General features: G+C 40.2%; 1 protein-coding gene across 1 annotated transcript in view; it reads left to right on the top strand.

Moving 5' to 3' along the window:
- The window catches only part of LOC118405902 (low-density lipoprotein receptor-related protein 1-like), a 128174-nt gene that overhangs the window by 54248 nt on the left and 52970 nt on the right, over nucleotides 1-20956 (top strand). The window contains exons 22-44 of the mRNA XM_035805731.1: nucleotides 330-446; nucleotides 3001-3078; nucleotides 3491-3652; nucleotides 4190-4324; nucleotides 4905-5402; nucleotides 5975-6178; nucleotides 7602-7806; nucleotides 8534-8698; nucleotides 9347-9455; nucleotides 10011-10146; nucleotides 10690-10818; nucleotides 11689-11919; nucleotides 13174-13348; nucleotides 13998-14098; nucleotides 14600-14749; nucleotides 15289-15435; nucleotides 15874-16008; nucleotides 16589-16729; nucleotides 17406-17540; nucleotides 18078-18207; nucleotides 18966-19244; nucleotides 19767-19894; nucleotides 20325-20474. Of these exons, the coding sequence (XP_035661624.1) occupies nucleotides 330-446; nucleotides 3001-3078; nucleotides 3491-3652; nucleotides 4190-4324; nucleotides 4905-5402; nucleotides 5975-6178; nucleotides 7602-7806; nucleotides 8534-8698; nucleotides 9347-9455; nucleotides 10011-10146; nucleotides 10690-10818; nucleotides 11689-11919; nucleotides 13174-13348; nucleotides 13998-14098; nucleotides 14600-14749; nucleotides 15289-15435; nucleotides 15874-16008; nucleotides 16589-16729; nucleotides 17406-17540; nucleotides 18078-18207; nucleotides 18966-19244; nucleotides 19767-19894; nucleotides 20325-20474 (3840 nt within the window). The remainder of the gene's footprint in view (nucleotides 1-329; nucleotides 447-3000; nucleotides 3079-3490; nucleotides 3653-4189; nucleotides 4325-4904; nucleotides 5403-5974; nucleotides 6179-7601; nucleotides 7807-8533; nucleotides 8699-9346; nucleotides 9456-10010; nucleotides 10147-10689; nucleotides 10819-11688; nucleotides 11920-13173; nucleotides 13349-13997; nucleotides 14099-14599; nucleotides 14750-15288; nucleotides 15436-15873; nucleotides 16009-16588; nucleotides 16730-17405; nucleotides 17541-18077; nucleotides 18208-18965; nucleotides 19245-19766; nucleotides 19895-20324; nucleotides 20475-20956) is intronic.

The raw sequence follows: 20956 nt of genomic DNA, 5'->3' as shown, positions 1-20956 counted from the left end.
TTCACACGTCTTGGCGCTTGCAGGTGGAAGAAAATAACAAGAGTGAAGTAGAGTAGAGTTTATAGTAATTTCTACCAAGGCTTACAGTCAATCGTACAGTTGTAGTTAGCGTTGTAGGATTCTGAAACGCCAGTGTAAGTCTAATACTCCACCAAACAGATTTCTTTTTAGTGAAATGGACCATTGGTATGAGTCATACTGCATCAGGTCCAGGTTCAGGTCCGGACCTGGACCTGATCCTTTGGACCTGAACCGGACCTGGACCTGAATTTTCTGTACCGGTACCCACCCCTAGTTCTGATTGAAAATGACTTGTCTCTTCTATCTAGAGCGGACGTGTGGTCCCGGCCAGTTTCATTGTAACAGCAGCCGCTGTATCCCCGAGATGTGGGTGTGTGATCGGGACAATGACTGTGGAGATGGGTCTGATGAACCCACTTCCTGTGGTAAGTCATGTTAGTTATGTAAGGACTTGGTCTAACTAAATTAGTTAGCCCTTCTAAGGGTTAGGCACGATCTAGACATGGTTTTTCCCGATCTCGAAAATTTCTCCCGAAAGGTCCGGACCATTTGTACGATACCTTACCGATAGCTTAGCAGGGGTCCCCGACAGCTTCGCACGCGTGTAGATGCTTCCCAACTTCGGGAAGGCTCATTAGCATGTAACGCCATTTGGAAAATCGCGCTATATGTTTATGACTGCAAGCACCATGGGTGTCCGGCCCCCTACGTTCTAGATCTCTCCCGACATCTCCACAGATATCGGTAAAAACTGTGTGTAGATTGGGCCTTAGGCCTTTACAAGCTTGATGGTGAATAAAACCTGACAGCAAGAAATTGTGTATCTCTAAAGACTATACAGTCATGTACTTAAGAGCATTCAACTCTATTCTAAGTTTGTGAGAGGTTCTTCCCATCTTTTACTTGCGTATTTCACAATGAATCATACATTGTCACGTGAATTAGACATAGAGGTTTTGTACTACAAGTCTTAGAAGAAAAGAGAAGGATTCTGAAGCAGTCTGCTAGGGATACAGAGTGTAGTTAGATTCATTCATTCATTAATTAAGATCAATTTCAAACACAAGATTGAAACACAATAGATTTTACATGTATTCTTAAAAGCACATTTTGATAGTAATAATTCATGAATAGAATTGTAATACACGCATACTGTGACTCCTAAAGGCTGGACTAAGATGGATCACAAAGGGGGTGGTGCCAAAATGCAAAAACTTTTTTCGATAGAGAAGACAAAATGTGATCCATCCTGGTCTACCCTCTGAGTGTCATCAGTGGAACATTCCAACAACACTAAGTCTTGTATGCTCTTTTTCTGTCTTGTTCCCTTACAGAATACAAAGGTGAAGGAATCGGATAAGTTTGTGTTATTTTCTCACTAACTCTCCTGAGTTTTTCCCCTTATTAGCAACCCTGTATCTCCGTCGTACATTATGTAGCATGTGGCTTTGTCTTAGACCGGTTGATTCATTGTAATATACAGACTTTCTCACCAAAGTTTTAAAAAGAAAATTTGAAAACGTACTTGTATTAAAGAGAAAAAAAATGCTTTTAAAAAAGAGTCAAATGATGGGTGAGCCAACAGTGGTAACTGAGGAGAAGTCTTTTTTTAATGGCTGGGTCTTCAGCCATTGTGCAAAGTATGCTTTTATTAATGAAGATTTTCAGGACTATTCGTTAATTAAGTGGGTCAACTTATCAACAGTTTGTCTTAGACTAAGTTAGAGAATGACCTGAAGAAATGAAAGGTAGAAAAATCAAAGAAAAGGTGAAGAATTCTTGTCACACGAATGCACACTATATTATTAGGCTAGCCGCTGAGGCATCGCCAAAAATCAGTAACTGTCTCAAACTACAGTTCACGGTACATGCACATAGTGTTCAATGGGGCCTAAGAACAAGCCATATATTACATAAGTATGTTAATAGGAGAGACTTTAGAAGATTCCCTTGCAAATAGTAGTTGAGAAATAAATGGTGTAAAATGGGAGGTATTCCAACACCAAATTTTCAATTCAATGTCATTTGAAAAATCTTAAATATTGTGTTCTGTATTATATATCAATTACAACATAAACAAACTTTGAATGGTTCATTATAGAGGCACTTCTGACTATTGTGTTGTGAAAGACACAAATGCATTCAAAAAATGAAGAAAAATAAAATCATTTTAAACCTGTGTTGGACTACCAAGACTTAGTCATACTTTCAAAATGTATACACTAGATCAACAGTTTTCCTGGTTTGGTGAATTGGTTGTGTTGTGTACAACTCTCCTTTGTAACACCGTGTTTCTGCTTGGTTTCTGACTTGGAAGGATTTGGTGGGTTTTTAAAGAGTGCTCTGTAGACACCGTTGTGTATAGTGGTTATCTTTGATGTGATGTTTAACTTTTTATACCCTCTTCTTTGTGGTAGCTTTGTAAGGTTTGGTGCCATGGTGTTGGGTTTATTTATAACTTGTGTGGATTTTGGTTGAGTTTGACATGTTAACAACTTTGCATTCGTTTTAAACAAGTTTCTCTTATTGGTTATAAGGATAATAATTTTCTCATTGCTAATTGGTTGAGTATGCTATGCTTAGAAAATAAGGACCCTAGCTTCCTTTTTGGTAATTTCATTTGGTAATACCTGTAGCAATGGCTTTACTTCTGTAGCTTCTGTAAAGTTACTGATTTTTAAGTCTTAAGGACACATGTACAAGATGTTTGTTACTGTCAAATTGTAGTTCGAATGTAGTATGACTTGCAGTAGTGTATGTGTTTGCATGTACAGTAAGTATGTAGAGAAGGGTGTATTCTCTTTGACAAGGGTACTGAAACAACAGCATATGAATAATATGGCAAATGCTGTAGAAAGAAAAAAACTTGACAAGAAACTACTGCACATGATGCTTAATGCTAATGGCTTGAAGTGGCTAATTTCAAGCAGTGTTCATGAAAGGTATTGTCTGATTTTTTTTCATTTGTTTGTCCCACAGAACACCCCAGCTGTGACCCCACCCAGTTCCAGTGTGATAACGGCCGCTGTATCTCTCCCAGCTGGAGATGTGACACAGGTAGGAGTCACAATCAGTTAGTTCAACCCAATAAGAATTTTAAAGTTGTAAAAGACCCCATCTTTGCTGTCAGTAATTGGCTTATATTATAGTTTGGGAACAAAATCAGAAGATGCTAGACTGATGCACATTGCAGAAGAAAAGCAGATCCGCAGAAAAAAACTTTGCAGAACAGTATCAGTTTACAGATGTGACTTTAATTGTGTGTCAGAGACTGTAATTCTTCAATAGGACTGTTAACTATTATTGCTGATGCTGTAGGGTTGGAGAGGTAAAAGGCAGTACAGTGAGGAAGGGTTGGGATTCGCCTTCCAATACTGTGCCCTAGACACAGTGAATAACAGCCCACTGCCCCTATGGCCTCAAAAAGGCTATGGGAGCACCTCTTTACCTTCTCTGAACTTGTTTTCAGACAACGACTGTACGGACAACTCTGATGAGAAAGACTGTACATACTCCTGTAACAACGAGACGCAGCACAAGTGTTTGGACACCGGACGCTGTATCTCCAAACGCTGGGTCTGTGACGGAGACTACGACTGCCAGGACCATAGCGATGAACCCGATTCATGTGGTGAGATAAATCTGTTCCAATGTAGTCAGTTGTGTCATGTGTTTTCTATTTACATTTACATTGTACGACTTGCTCATATGCATAAAGATAAGGATTTTTAAAATATTGAAAAAAAACTGGTATATTGACTGATATTGATCTCACAGCATTTGTATGCCTATTGTAAATGGCTTCAGTCCTTAAAATGGCATATTAAAGAACAGTATTAAACCATGGTTCACTATTTATTTTATTTGCTGGTAAGAGCTAGGAAAGTTTCCAAAGGCAGGTACCTTGAACTCTAATAAGCTGCACATCAATTTTAGTATATAGCATTGATAGAGGTTCCTTTTAAGTATTTCAATGCAAGATTAACAGTAATCTTCATCTGTGTAGGTAGCCAAAAAATTGTCAGATTTGTTCCAAAACAACTAATACTTTGAATTTCGTACTGTTCTTACTGCAGTGTACTTCAATGCACTTTATCTTGTGTTGAAAGTTCAAGCTGCATAATGTTGATTTAGATACATTTGCCATCTCTTTTCTATTTTCCTCCTGCAGCCAGTACCAACTCCCCTGCCTCCTGTGATGAAGATGAGTTCCAGTGCCACAGTGGACAGTGTATCCTGGCCAGGTGGAGGTGTGACAAGGATGAGGACTGTATGGACAAGTCTGATGAGTTCAACTGTACAGGTAGGGTTTGGCACAACTCATTCTAATTCATTAAGGCAATTGGGAATCATATTGTTTGGTAGAAGTTATCTTTCTAAAGAGGGGTGCTCTATCATGTGTCCCCTTACCCATGGGGAGCAGATTCTCTGACAAGTATAAAATCCAGATTGACTAGGGATGCTGGTAGGTCACATGTGGCCACTGTCTTCAACTTTGACCTCTCTGACAGTATTTTTCCCCTCAGGAAGCCTTAGAATACAGCACCATATTGACTCCAAGTTCTCTAAAATTCCACACCGTGAAAGGGAAAAATCCACACTCTTGTGCCTTCATGCAATTTTTTCTCTCAGAAGAACCCCTGTATCAATCAAACATTTGAGGTCAGATTCTCCCCAGATCTAGATTCAGAACTGATGACCTGGACTGTAGGAATAGGGGTATGCTTTTTTATTTTCTGGTAACTCCCTTTTAATCCTGGTGGAGATTTTGTTGCACAGGAATTAGAAAAAAAAGGAGAAATAAAATGGTCTAAATCCGACATCTCAGCAACCCCATCTTTAAATCAGAAAATTGTCTCAAAATCATGGTGTCGTCTTTTCAGGAAGTGAACGTCCGTGCGATCCGGAACAAGAGTTCACCTGTAAAAAGAGCGGTGAGTGCATCAGCCTGGACTGGCGCTGTGACCAGGAGGAAGACTGCGAGGACGGCTCGGACGAGCGGGACTGCAAATCCACCTGCGACCCTCCCAACCGCACCTGCGCCAACGACACCTCCATCTGTCTCACCCCCGAGAAATTCTGCAACAAGAAACGCGACTGTCCCGACGGCTCGGACGAAGGGAAGCTCTGTGACATTCTCGACTGCGACATCAAGAACGGCGGATGTAGCCATATATGTCAGCCATGGCCAATGGGAGTGGTGTGTCTGTGTCCGGATGATTTACGGCTTGGCGCGGATAATAAGACGTGTGAGGAGGTGAAGTGGTGTGAGCAGCTGGGCATCTGTAGTCAGATTTGTACACCGGTGGGGAAGTCTTACCGCTGTGAGTGTCAGCAGGGATGGGAGCTGGAACCTGATGAGTATACCTGCAGGAGTACTGGTACACTGTCTTCATTGTTACCTTTGTAAAAAGTGTTAGTCAGTGTTTGTGTGCCATTGTGTCTGTTGGTCACCAGCATACTGTAAATGCATTTAAGTTCCCGTGTATTTCATTTCATGGTAGTGGTAAAATGGAGTGCCATAGTAGTGACATACTATAATGGAAAAATGTTCATGGTGGTTTTAAGTTTGCATTGAAGTGGCCGCTGCGAAAACCATGAACATAAAACTACAGCAAACATTTCTGCATTTACAGTAACTCAACAATAGCTAGATGGTTTGGTTTCAGATTCGTTGTGTTGGTAGGTTGTGATAATATCTGGAACTTATTAGATTTGGGGCCCCTTGGCAGTTTTCAAGTGTACTGAAGCAGAATTTCCAGTTTTGATTTCTATTTTTTTCATCTATCTTTTCAATGTAAATCTATCCCTAGCGAGTTTGTCTGGTAACCAATACGTATTTTGTACTATGAAATGCTCATCGCAAGAAAAAGATTTTTTTTTGTTAAAAAGATTCTCTTTTAAAAGATAGAGGCATGGGAAGTATCCTTATTTATTTCCTATTCACCCTCAGATCCTGCCACTCCCTACGTTGTTTTCTCCAACCGCCATGAGCTGCGGCGTATCGACCTGTCATCTAAGGACTTCCAGTACCGCGTGCTGGTACCTGGCCTGCGGAACACGATAGCCATCGACTACGACCTGTCCACGAACTCCCTGTTCTGGACAGACGTGGTGGAGGATAAGATCTTTAAAGGAAACATGAGCTCAACAGGAGGTGAGGAAACTGTTGTTTTATCTATGAAGATAGGATGTGTACATTTCTGTGAGTTAAGCTTGGTGTATACACTTTGTCTTCTTTGTAAATTGATCCAATGCATGAACAAGATGCTTAAGTGTCATCATCAAATAATGCCGCTTTCTTCCACATTGAAATTTCCACACCAGGGTTGGACAAGTTTTCTTAACTTCACTCATTCTATCGGGCAAGTACATAGAAAATTTACTTGGCCAGACCAACATTTCATTATTCGGATGTGCTGGTTGCAACATTTCACTTGTCCAAAATTTTAAAAACATTTTTCTAAAAGTATGTATCTTCGCTTCCAACAATAGAATTATTTTATCATCAGCTCTATTTTTCTGTGTTGTACAATGCTTGATTCCATTACAAAAAACTAATAGATATATAGAAATCTCACTTACAGGAAGAATCTTACTTGCCTGATCGCACAAATGGGGTAGGACAAGCACTTGCCCGATCTGTACTTACGCTTGCCGGAACAGTCGGGCTAGTAGACTTGTCCAACCCTGCATGCTTTGTATGTGACTGTACCTGGTGTGTTAATGTTGGTATAATCTTGGGTGACCTATCTAAAATGCCACTTAAACAGACTTGAAATTCCTTTCTTTTCCTGATAATTACTATTTTAAAAAGACGGTAACAGTGGTAAGAACATACATTACTTTCTTCAAGATTACAACCACTGACTATTGTTTCAGGTATCTCCAGTATTCGCCCTGTAGTCCAGACTGGTTTGGCTACAGCAGAGGGTCTGGCTGTAGACTGGGTAGGGAAGAACATGTACTGGGTGGAGAGTAACCGTACATTATTGTTTCAGGTATCTCCAGTATCCGCCCTGTAGTCCAGACTGGTTTGGCTACAGCAGAGGGTTTGGCTGTGGACTGGGTAGGGAAGAACATGTACTGGGTGGAGAGTAACCGTACATTATTGTTTCAGGTATCTCCAGTATCCGCCCTGTAGTCCAGACTGGTTTGGCTACAGCAGAGGGTCTGGCTGTGGACTGGGTAGGGAAGAACATGTACTGGGTGGAGAGTAACCGTACATTATTGTTTCAGGTATCTCCAGTATTCGCCCTGTAGTCCAGACTGGTTTGGCTACAGCAGAGGGTCTGGCTGTGGACTGGGTAGGGAAGAACATGTACTGGGTGGAGAGTAACCATACATTATTGTTTCAGGTATCTCCAGTATCCGCCCTGTAGTCCAGACTGGTTTGGCTACAGCAGAGGGTCTGGCTGTAGACTGGGTAGGGAAGAACATGTACTGGGTGGAGAGTAACCGTACATTATTGTTTCAGGTATCTCCAGTATTCGCCCTGTGCTACAGCAGAGGGTCTGGCTGTAGACTGGGTAGGGAAGAACATGTACTGGGTGGAGAGTAACCGTACATTATTGTTTCAGGTATCTCCAGTATCCGCCCTGTAGTCCAGACTGGTTTGGCTACAGCAGAGGGTCTGGCTGTGGACTGGGTAGGGAAGAACATGTACTGGGTGGAGAGTAACCTGGACCAGATCGAAGTGGCGCGACTTAACGGGATGTACCGTACCACGCTCATCGCCGAGGAGATGGAGAGCCCTCGCGCCATTGCGCTGGATCCACGTGTTGGGTAGGTTACGGAACAAATGGACTCTAAATTTTTTTGCTTTCGCATCATAGGTAAACCATTTTTAGCTATAACATACCTGTTTGTATAGTAGGTAAAATCTGCGTTAAACAGGGCTAATATCTTTGATCTACTCACACTGGAAAGGACCCCTGCTTTTACAATCTCTTTGTTTCTCTACTCAGAGTAAACACAAAATCCCATTGATTACCCCCCATCTAAGTTGGCCTTGTAGTTAGGGTTGTTCATTGAAAATCTCTAACTACTCAGGCGAAATTGAGTTATTAGCTTGGTTGGTTAGGGATATTCCCTTGGATGGGGAGTAATCAATGGGATTTTGTGTTTACTCTGAGTAGAGAAACAAAGAGATTGGAAAAACCAAAGCTAAGAACTCAATTTCCCCTGAGTAGATAGATTTTCGATGAACAACCCTAACTACAAGGCCAACTTGCCTATGCATTAACCATACATAAGGTTAGAGTATTTTCCCAATTTTCTGAAGCACTAAGAATACTGTCAATAATGTCCACCTGTTTACTATGACAATCTTTTATATGTATTAAGAGTGGTCTCTATAGGTGATTTTCAGTTAATGTAGTCTCATACATGCATTATCCCTGCCTTGGTGCTGAATACATGGTGAGTATTAGACTATTATCCTGTCCTTGGTGCTGAATATACAGTCTAATTCCAGCTTTTGAGAGTTTGTTCCACTACTGTTTCCCCACAGGTACCTGTTCTGGACAGACTGGCAGTCTAACCGTGCTCGTATAGAGAGGTGTGACATGAGTGGGACGAACCGGAGTGTGATCCACTGGGTGGCTAACGATGGGGGCTGGCCAAACGGTCTGACTGTCGACTACCTGGACAGCAGGATCTTTTGGGTGGACGCAAAGTTAGTCGGACATTTTACTGTTATTAGAATGGAAGCTGTAGTATGGTCATCTTGTTAGTGGAATTTCTTGATATATATGAGTGTTCACAACAATTGCAGTATGCATTTGATAATCAGATAGCATTCAAATAATTGTCAATACTTAGTAGAAGCAACTACTGTATAACATGCAGAAGAATCGGTCTTTCATGTAGCAACTTGTGAACAGTCAACATAAATAGCATCTTATAGCAAGTTAGGTCCAAATGGATTGCAAGATATTGTTTTCCTTTGTAACACGAAGGAAGACTCAATCCTATAGACACAAAGTCACTTTCACATTGTGATGAAAATGTGAAAGAAAATGAAGGTGATCTCAAAATCCAGTTAAGCTCACTGAATATGGAATCCTCCCCTAGTAGTGACAAAGATGACTTTGTGCAGTGTTTACAGGTTCATTGTACTATAGAAATTCCCTTAACTCTTTTTTGACAAGCACAATATACAATGGACCATGGCATAATGCCCCATACTTAAGACTGTGATCAATAATGGCCATGTAAAGTGAGCGAGATTCAAACACCTGAACTCTACATTCAGAGTCAGGGTCACTAACTACTGGACTTTTCATGTTACTGAGTGTGCTATATTTTATCTGATGTTTTCCAGGTCTGACTCCATCACCTCAGCTGACTATGAGGGAGGTTCTGTGAGGAAAGTGCTGTGGGGACATCGTCACCTCAGCCATCCCTTCTCCATATCTCTGTATGCTGAGAAGGTGGGACAGTTCAACTTTATATCTTAGTCCAACTTTTCTACTTAGATCAGTGGTACTTGTAGGAGTATTTGTATGACTACTGATGTAAATAACTGTAAGTTTCATTTTTTTTACACTTTCAGTGCTTGAAATACCCACTTGCGCACTTGCAAACGCACCCACAATTTGCTTGGTGCAACTCCATTTTAAACCCAGGGAGCACAGTGCGCAATCTCAAATTTTGCAGATCACCGCTTTTCCCCCACCTACGTGCATACGCTTTTGTAATACTATGTATTTCTTGATAAGATAAACATGTTACATGTAACTGTAAGAAAGAATTATGAAAAAGTAGCTGATTTGAAGGAAGTTATAACTTTTGGCAACCTGAAATGTTCATGGCGCAACCTGGCTTTTGACACGGGTTGCCACCTGGGCAACCTGGCTGAAAAAAGTATTTTGAGCACTGACTTTGTACAATGTATGACACATGTACATGTACCACCCTGTACAAAAATGGAGGACTAAACGCACAGCCTAGTGTAACATTGAGGTATTTACAAACCTTTTTCCCAGGTGTTCTGGACAGACTGGAGGACCAACATGCTCGCCTCGGCCAACAAGTACACCGGTGGGAACTTCACTATCCTACAGCGCACAAGCACACAGCCGTTTGACCTACAGGTCGTTCACCCCACCAGACAACCCTCTGGTGAGTAAGGAAGGAGTGAGTGAATGAGTGAGAATAAGAGAAAGTATAGCTTTTAGAGTATCAAAGTTTTCATGAAAGAATGAATTTTTTCAAAATGTCTTTTCTGTTTGTATTGCACTTCCTTTCCACTGAATGCTGTGACCATTGAACGATCAAAGATTTTACAGATAAAAAGAAAGAATAATTTTTTTACCTCCTGTGTTTTTGGTTTCCTTTTATATATTTTATATCTTTCATCATATTCAAATCTTGAAATAAAGGGTCATGCAAAACCAATTTTGGTCAATGTATGGTCTCTGAAATCTAGAGGAAAGGGGGCCTTAATGAAGTTTTGATAAAAAAGTAAGCCTAACCAAATAAGAGAAAAAATGTTACAGTATCTTATTATTATTACTACATTTTGAAGCAGTATGTATTGTGAGTCTGCAAGCCATAGGATTGAATTCTATGTCTATGCCAAGAGAAAAATAAGAGGATGTTGATCTTTTTTTTTTCAAAGCTGTAGTCTAAGTACAGTTGTCTCTCATCTCCCCACATGTATAGTGAACCACCCCTGTGCCAACAAGACAAAGAACGACTGTTCCCACCTCTGTCTGATCGGGTACAATGGGGCGTATGCCTGCCGCTGTCCGCAACGCTACAAGCTGAAGGCTGACAACAAGACTTGTGAATGTAAGTGCACTTTCGTGTAAATTATCTTAAGATATATAAAATAGTCTCATAGCCTTAGTGGAACTGTAGTGGCAGAGTTATCCACTGTGTCTAGGGTACAGTATTGGAAGGTGGAGCCCATCCCTCTCCTTCCACTGTCTTTTACCTGAACAAAACTGTAGTCAGGTACCCATTTGTACACCTGAATGGAGTGATGAAAGTTACACAAAGTGCCCCTTATAAGGGCACAAATTTGGCAGAATGACATGATTCAAACCTAGGACCTACGGGTTCTGGGCCAAATATCTTGCAGTTAAACCACATACTCCCCTCAATTTACACCACAAAATGTCACTGTGACACTAGGTATGTGTAGCCAAGGTAAAAGAAGATAATCGTAGCCTAAGTGGAGATTGGCTTTGGTATCATCTTCTTGATTTGATTCTAATGTAATTGCACACATTGTGTAAGACAGTGTTGTTTAAACCTTTTAAATGAGGATGCCTCTACTATACTTTATGGCAACAAGTTCTATTCTAAGATAGCTGTGGGACTGACTGTTACAACATGTTTTTCCACTCACAGTGGACGGCAAGTTGATTCTATTGTGATTGTTGTGCATTGTGTTGGTGTTCTTTAAAGCTTTCAAATAAAGATGCCCCTACTATACTTGATGGCAACAAGTTCCTTTCTAAGATAGCTCTAGGACTGACTGTTCTAACATGTTTTTCCACTCAAAGTGGACGGCAAAGTGATTCTGATGTAATTATGCATTGTGTAAGTGTTCTTTAAAGCTTTCAAATGAGGATGCTTCTACTACACTTTATGGCAACATGGTTTATCTTAAGATAGTTCTAGGACTGACTGTTCTAACATGTTTTCCGCTCCCAGTGGATGGCAAGTTCCTCCTGTATGCCCGTCAGTTAGAAGTGCGCGGTGTGGACCTCCTCAAACCTTACTACAACATGATGTCAGCCCTGACCCTCCCACACATTGGGAACGTCACAGCGGTGGACTTTGATGCTCTAGAGGAGAGAATCTACTGGGTGGATCTGAGGTTCCCTGCTGTCAGGAGGGCATTCCTGAATGGTTCTGATGTGGAAACCCTGGTCACTTCTCAAGGTACCGGTATTCTTTTAAATTTCTCTTGTGCTATTTTCTTACCAGGATGATCTAAAAGTCAAAAACTATTCCGACTGTAGGGAATCTTGACTAACAGTGTAAAGTTTATTATGTCTTTGAACAATGTCTTGTAATAATGTTAAAAAGAAGTGCCTTGTTGTATTCATGATATTTTTGTTTTGTTTTACATGGTTATAGAACCAAAAGATTGACTTTCTAGCAAGATATCTACTGTAAACAATGTAATATTCTAGAAATTGCTTTAAAAAGTCTGCCCCAAAAATGCCTCAGTGTTTTGGACTGCCGTTTTGAGACCTAAATTTTATAGTATGTGAGTGGTATATTTACAGTGAAACCTGTCGGAGCAACCACCTGGCGCAGCCAACCACCTGCCATCAGAGGACACATTGAAACAGTCCCATCCATTTTTATATAGTTAAGACCCCCTCCCAAGCAACCACCTGTCTTCCCCAACCAGCAACCACTTTTTTACAGTCCCCAAGGGACATTCAACCTGCCCGTACCAACCAAAATTGATTGACAGCAGCTAGCAGCCATTCTATATGCTGAATTTTGTGGGCACAGTTACCCTGGACTTTGAGACCTCTAAGTTCTTTTCCTTATGTAAGTGAATATCAGTCAATCATATCAAGAATGGAAAATGATTATCAGTGAGAATTTAGACATACTGGTAGAAAAATTGAAAACACTTGTTTGGACTGTTCAAGGAAACAGACAACTACAAAACAAACCATGTTTGATTGTTAGACAAACTCAGCTCTGATTGTTAAACAATGGTTTCTTGAAGTTTGTTTACATAACAGCATGGGGATTTAAAACTGTGTGCATCTCTTATAGATATGTTTTCTGGGAACTAAATGAAAGGTGTAACGTTATGTCATGCAAACCGTATCATTTTTTTTCGCCAACCAACCAACTTGTCGGGAGCAACCACCTGTCCTCAGCAACCATTTTTGCTTGGTCCCTTGAGTGGTTGCTCAGGACAGGTTTGACTGTATATTCCCTCATGTTTCATGCAATGATTTATTCTGAAATATTTTCTAGTCTTATTAAAAACATTTACCTCTTTGTCATACAACAAAATGATTTTATTTTTTTGTAATTTAAGTTTAAATGGTTCTTCAGCTTTTCTTTATTGTCTTGGGGAACTTTTGAATATATGAAAGAAAAGATGTGTGAAAGTTGTATTTTGTATGTCAGTCATTGCACTAATTGTATGTTTCACACATGTAGATTTGACCAACACTGTGGGCATAGCTGTGGACTGGTTGTCCAGAAACCTGTACTGGACTACCAACTTTGGGGAGAAGAAGTCTATAGTGGTGTCCCAGCTGGATGGGTCCTTCAAGAGAACACTGAACATGTCACTTACTGCTCCTGGATACATGGCTGTACATCCATCAGAAGGGTAGGAATGATTGTGGCTTGATAAACAATAGTTTTGTTTTATTCGCTTCTCCAAATCACATTATCAACTAGCTTTTGTCCTCAGTCACGATGTAAGCTGTGACTGGAAGTTAGGATTGTTGTTAATGGCTTCAACTATCAAATTACTGTAAATGCAAATATGTTCGCAGGGATTTAATTTCGCGGAAGCGGGAAAAGGGACATTTCGCAGTGATTTTAAGTTCGCGGTAGCACCATGTACTGTTGTCTCTTACTGCCATGGAAAAATGTTCGCGGTGGTTTTGAGTTTGTGGTGAAGCGGCCACCACAAAAACTGCAAACATGAAACCACCAGGAAAGTTTCTGTATTTACAGCATTCCAGGTTTGTGGTACCTGCTGTAAGTGAAAGAGGACCAAATACATACATTTTTGTACCTCAATGAAGACATACAGATACTCAATTTTTATGTGTCAACTTACAGGAATGTATGTGTAGCTGGAAAAGAGCAGTTAATTCCAAACATCGACTGCATGTATGTCCAACCCTTCCAATAACAGTTGGAAAGTGACTTATTGTGTGTCAGTTATCTTTGAAAAACTTAGCTGTGTCACTATCAAGTTTAACACACAAAAAAGCCACTTTTAAAATTTATTTTGTCTCTGTCTGTAGTCTGATCTTCTGGTCTGATGGTGGTGATGTTCCTTACATCGGACGGGCGAATGCCGATGGCAGTTCTGTGTCACAAATCGTACAGAACGTCACCACAATGAGTAAGTCCAGTTGAACTATTTCAGGTATATATAGTTTGGGACGTAGTATGCAGAAAATATTTACATGCAAACATTGCTTCTAAGGAATCCTTACCTCTGCATCATATCCTTCTTTTCATTAATTCTTTACAAAGTATTGAAGATTCTAACACTAAGACTTTACCGCTATGAGCAATTCATTAGCTACTAATTTGGTTTCATAGATAGAGCTTTATAACCTATTTCAGTAAATGTTTATAATTCAGTGGCTATTATTAACCATACTGTTTTAGTGAAAGGATAGTTGGCTTTACAGATTGTAAGATTTGAATTCAAATCTAATATGACCAGTATGAACTGTTTTTATTTGTTTGCAAAACTAAGCATTTCACATATTTTCCTGTACATAATTGCATCATTATTGTTACTATATAGAGGACGTTCTACATATAGTAAGGATTTTGTATTCAAACTGTGTTTCCAACTTCAGCTTTAAGATGACGAGTATAAACTGTTTTAAAGGCTTAGCAATGGACCATGTTGGGAAGAGACTGTACTGGATCAACAGTAACAGAACTGTCTCCTCCTGTAACCTGGATGGGACTGACATGAGGACCATCGCTGGGGCTGTACAACAGAACATGAGCAGGCCACATGCACTAGCTGTGGGAGGTATTTTACATCTCAGTATTTTCTAATCTATTGTATACAAACTTTCTGATAAAACATATGACACAATTCTGATGATGGAGGAATAGCAGATAATGATTAACCAAGCTCCAAAGTTTTAGGTTCTTCTGATCGTCTCTGTCTGGATTTCTAAATTGCAGGCAGAGACCTGAGTGTATTTTTTTACCAAAATATCATAGCATTGGGCTTGGAGACGTACAATCATCAGACAATCTGTAGAAATTCCTCCATGATTGAGATAATACAATGTGTACTGGTGTATTACTGCTAAAAATGAATCATTCAAATTATTTCTCTGTTTGTGATGGGTGTAGGTTTGACTTAAGTTTATATTTTGAACAGTTAAATCAGTTTTGGACCCAGTCTAGTGTTGAACTTCTATCCAATTCTGACTGGGTCTACTATGCAGTGCAGGCATGGGACATCATCTGTTACAAATGTAGCAGTGACACCTATCTGTATTGAATGACATTGCATGCCATGTGTTTGCCAGTCTCCAAACCTACTAATGTTGACTACAGGTAACCTGATGTACTGGGGAGATCATGCCTCGGATCAGATAATGGTCGCCAGCAAGGTTGATGGTAGCGGCATGAAGGTGTTCCGTGGTCGTACTACCAAGGTCATGGACATCAAGATCTTTGACTCTGATGTACAGACAAGAACAGGTAAGCTTCGAAAACTAAAGATTGCCGTGCTTCACAGAATTGTTTCCTCGAAAACATACCTTTTCGTAAGAAGAAAGATGGCATCAAGTTTGTATCATGTGCAATCGACCAATAATCCTTAGAAATTTAAGATGGATACTAACAAGTATAAGAAGATGCATGGCATTGGGCAGTAAAATTGTACAGGGAGTGAGGGATGGAATGAGAGGAATTGAGTAATAGACCAATCCCTTAGCACTGCACACTTCTGTCAAAATGTAAAAGTGGAAAATAGAATCATATAACTTGTGAATAAATTGACTGACATGTTACCACTGTCACTGGACAACATGCTAATTGCCACTCTCTCATTGGTTGAAGTGCTAATTGTGATTGACAGTCAGTATTGGTCTATTGAACAGATAACCAATGCTACTGAATACTTTACTTTTTCCAAAGGACCCAGTGGCAGTAGCCCATGCTCTACCAACAATGGAGGCTGTCAACAGCTGTGCTTGCCAGCTGGTGCTGTGAAGCGGACCTGTAGCTGTACAGCTGGCTATGAACTCCAACCTGACAATATGAAGTGTACTGGTATGTAGAGATTAGTTGAAGCTGTGCTTGTGGCACACGTCTGTTTTTAGTTTAGACCATATATTACCATTGCCAGAATTTATGGTGATTCCTTGTATTACATTAAACTTATTTTCACAGCTAAAGCCTGTGTATTTCTTACATCTGTTGCTAAAAGTTATCTGGTAAAAAGAGTCTTATATGGTCCTACGTGTTACAACATGGCATTGCGCTTATTTGTTTTTGCAACAGAATGTTTGATGTAAATGGTAAGGAACACTTTGATAGGGGCTTTGGTGTAAGGTACATGCAAGCAAGCTCTCTCGTCACATGTAGAAAAACAATCCCCTTTTGGAATACTGTCAAACCTCTACAAGTGACAACCTCCACATAGGGACAGCCTGGCTAGTATGGTCGTCCCATAGGTAATTTTTGGTGATTCCTTAGATATTTTCCCAATTGACACAAGCATTAAGAATCCTGTCTATAGTGACCACTTGTCCCCAGTCTGGTCTTCTTGGACAGGTTTGGCTGTACAACAGTTAAATTTAATGGACTTTTTTTTGTTGACACGACTGAATTATTTTTTTCTTCCTTTCAGGATTGAGTGAATTCATCCTGTACTCTGTGCATGAAGAAATCCGAGGGATCCAGCTGGATCCTCAGCAGACCAATGAACAGTCAGATGCCCTGTCACCCATCCGAGGCAGCGCTCTAGCTGTAGCCATCGACTTTCTTGCAGGTATGTTTGTTTCCTTTTTATGTGTTTACCTCAACTGTAATTAAACAGTCCCCTGACTTACTTTTGAGAAGCTAGAAGCCATCATCCCACAGCCCAATTTCAACATCACCTCATTCTAGTGGTAAGCTCTGATCCAACTGTATAGGAAAAGTAAGACACTAACAGGATGTCCCTGTAGCTCCATGGGTAGCAGCCTCATAGTTGAGCTGCTGGTTCCAATTAGTTGGTAACTGAGAGACCATGGTTCAAGCCTGGGAAGGGCATCTCAGTATGGGCTGCACCTTTCATAAGGGAAGGGACATGAATTGGGGGGCTTGTGTTCGAGAGGGTTCCTCGAGAATGTGGAAAAGGAAGGGCTAGCAACCCTTCCTGTAGAATTATACCTTGGTACTGAAAAAGCAAGGAAACATGCAGCCCTTATGTGCCACTAGGCACTACAAGGGTCCAAATGATCAAATGAAGACACTAACAAGCACAATTTTCAAGAACTTATTGCAGAACAGGGTATAGGGCCTTTCCTTGGTGCTGAAATTGCGATTATTTTCCATTGAAGAGAAATGGTTATCAAATGTGTATAGAAGTATTTTGTGAGAGAAGTAGATCCTTAATGTTGATGCCTAACCTGTAAATTACGAAAAAGAACTTATTGAAGATTTTATGATTTTTGTCCTTTTAGAAAATGACACCATCTACTGGGTGGACACTGCCATGAAGTCCATCCATGTGAGTAACCGTAACCAGACCTGGCAGGACACCATCATCACCACAGACATGGGGCGTGTGGAGGGACTGGCTGTGGACTGGGTCGCCAGTAAGTACACAGTTCTTTAAAGAAGCGGAAAAATTCTTAGCTCCTTGAACATTCTAATGCTGTTTTTTGTCTGCTATTTTGGCAGAACAAAATCTGGTCTACACCTAATACCGATTACACACACTGAGAAGCAACTGAATTTGATTTTAGAAGCATCCACTATCTTTCTTCAGTGACACAGAGCAGATCTGTTGTAGAGCAGATTTTATATCCTTTGTTTTATAGTTAGTCAACCCATAGTTTGTATTTAAACCTGCTTTGTGTCAGATCTGCTCAGTGTAACTAGTGAAAGATAGCTAATGCTATCTGAAACTGCTGACTAATCATATCCTAAAGAAAAAGGTGTATTAACTGATGTTGTGGAGGTAAAAGATAGTGGAAGGGGAGGGAAGGGCTCTTCCTTCCAATACCATACTCTAGACACAGTGGATAACAACCTTTTGTTGATTTGTATTATATATTCTTAGAAAATTATCTCAAACTAACCATAATTTGTGTTTTTCCACATGAAGATCTTGCTTGATTTTTTCCTTGCAGAAAACATCTACTGGACTGACCAACAGTTTGACCTGATTGAGGTTGCTCGCTGGAATGGTTCCTTCCGACGTGTCATCGTCTCTACAGATCTGGACAAACCACGGGACATTGTGGTGCACCCTATGCTAGGGTAGGTGTAGCTGTTGTTTGTAGTTGGTTGATCGATTAGATAATCTGGATACACAAGGGAGAAAACAGGTTAAGATTGTTTGGATCCCATCCTGGTCAAGTTGGGAATTTGGCCTATTGGGTCTGCTTTTGGATTGATTAATTGATATTAGATAAAAAGCTCCAGATACACTTCCAAACAAGTGCTAAATGCCTATGATATTTTACAAATGGAAATACATGTCTTGGCACCACTCATGTAAAAGTCTGGGGGGAAAAGACTGACAGGAGTTTCAAAGTTTTTTGATGATAGAAAAAAAGCACCACTTGCTAGCTTACCAAACAGTGTCTACTACACAAGAAAGATGCTTCAAAATAAAATTTAAAATCATGCAGCAACAAATATATTAAGTTGACCCTTGAAAATTTTACCCATATTTTACCCAACAATTTTAATTTTATTCTGGCTTCTATATCTGTGTAGACTAAGACTGGGTTTTTGAATACGTCCAAACAATTATAGAAGGTTGAAATGGCAAAGTGAGTACGTAGAATATTTCTTTCTTGCATTCTGAAGTTTGTGAGTTCTATCCCAGCCAAGTCATACTAAAGAGTATGGTAGCAGAACGCACTCTCCTACCAGTGGACTAGCTCTCAGCTATAGTGATGGAAGAGAATTGTGTGGCCCAAGGTCGATTGAAACAGAGATGGGCACCACCCTATGTACCATCCTGTGTGGGAAGGACTTAAACTCAAGTAAACAATTTGTTGTCTTCACAGCTACATCTTCTGGTCCGACTGGGGTACCCAGCAGAAGATCGAGCGAGCTGCCATGGACGGTTCACAGCGAATCGTCCTCTACAACGGCACCGGTCTCCAGTGGCCAAACGGGATGGCAGTGGACTACCAAACCAACATGGTCTACTGGGTGGACGCTAACAGTAACCGTATCGAGCGGATAGGCATAGACGGCAACAATCATAGATACATCTTGACAACTGAGAATCAGGACCTCTTTGCTATCAGTCTGTATGGAGACAACATCTACTGGACAGATAGGTATGGTGTAATATTCAATCTTTCTTTCTTGTTAAGTGTTGTGCACAGTTGGTAAATGATCTTGATAGAACCAGTGAGAGAAGGGTACCTGAAAGCAGTTTGTTTTGCCAGTCCCACTATCCATTGTCAACAGTTGTTAAAGTTTCCACTGTATGCTGAAGACATATGCTCGTGTATACTGTGATTCATGTGCTATGCATGTTCACTTTTGTTACATCTAGTGGTTTAGTAAAAGACAGTATACTAAATTAGATACACACTTGTTCTAATCTGCCTAGACAAGGTTATTTCTTTTCCCTTTCTTTTCCTTTTTTGTAAAGCCTTATTTCTGCAACTGATTTGTAGAGTTAATACATTTCTGGGTACTACATGTGTGTATGTTGTAGTGACGATCCTTTCAGTGCAATCAGTGTTGGAATTTTTTATACCAAACAATTACCAATTTTGTCAGCGAGTAAAATTAAAGTGGATGTCAAAAAAGTGATCAGTCCAAATAATAACAATTTACAAATATTTTTGCAGGACCCATAAGAGTGGTGTGATAATGATGGGAAACAAGGACAATGCCACAATCAACCAGCGTACACTTAGGGACAACCTGGGCATTCAGCTCAAGGATATAGCTGTCTTCTCTCAACAGAGACAAAATGGTAGACTTTTGTGATTTTGTATTCAATGATTATGTAACATACTGTAGATGTAGAAGGGGGAAAGAGAATATGAATTTTGAAAGTATTGTTATCTCAAAATCATGTTTTTCAGCTTGCCAATAAAAGATGGCAAATCTTTATCTTCCTTTTTTTCATGTTTATTTCTGTTACACCATCTAAAACTTTGTAATCGTGCAATGGTAGAATGAATGACTTGTTAAAGACCATCTTAACAAATCAAAAGATTGTTATATCCTAGCCAAGAAGGTTATGTACAGTTTTATTGTGGCTGTGTATTTGGTTTATGCTTTAGGAGTACTTTACAGTTCTGATCCATATCTGCAAGTTAAGATCTGTGTTATGGTTGTTTTCTTTAACACTGATCATTAGTTGTTTGGGATACCTTAAGAATTTGTATGTTTCCATGTAGGTACCAACATCTGTGGCCCCCACACTGGTGCAGATGGTAAGATTGTGGAGAATGGTGGATGTGAACAGCTGTGTCTGTATGTGGGGAACAACAAGAGGAAATGTCGCTGTGGACATGGCATGCTGGCTGATGACGGCACAAGCTGTAAACGTAAGTCATGTACATGGCTTATATACAGGGAAGAAGATAGAACTTTATTGTGCAACAATCATTGCTGATGTTTCAGTGACTGTCTGTCACCTTCCACAGGCTAATGATGAACATTTTCCTACGCAGGGACATCCAACAGCCAAACCGCCTGTCTGGATGTACCCTGCTCTTTTAACCGTCACCCTTAGTTCCTGACCGCCCTGCTTATAAATATCAATTTGCTTACCTTATATATGCGAGACCCCTTTTGAAAACAGAAAGGCCTAGTCTCTGATTGGCTGACAGCTGGTTTGGGGAGGGGGGGGCATCCACAGGAACTAAGGGTGACTCTACAAATCACTGCAATGTCGATTGTGCACGTATTATATTTCTGTAAATAGTGAACTTTGCAGTCCAGTTACTCATAACTTAGTTAATATTGGTACGAAATTACCATTTAAACTTTCAATTTGTTGATTTATTCTTGGGTTCATAAGTGAATC

The sequence above is a fragment of the Branchiostoma floridae genome, chromosome 18 (genome assembly GCF_000003815.2).
Source record: "Branchiostoma floridae strain S238N-H82 chromosome 18, Bfl_VNyyK, whole genome shotgun sequence".
Lineage (NCBI taxonomy): Eukaryota > Metazoa > Chordata > Leptocardii > Amphioxiformes > Branchiostomatidae > Branchiostoma > Branchiostoma floridae.
This window is presented reverse-complemented; position numbering and strand designations above follow the sequence as displayed.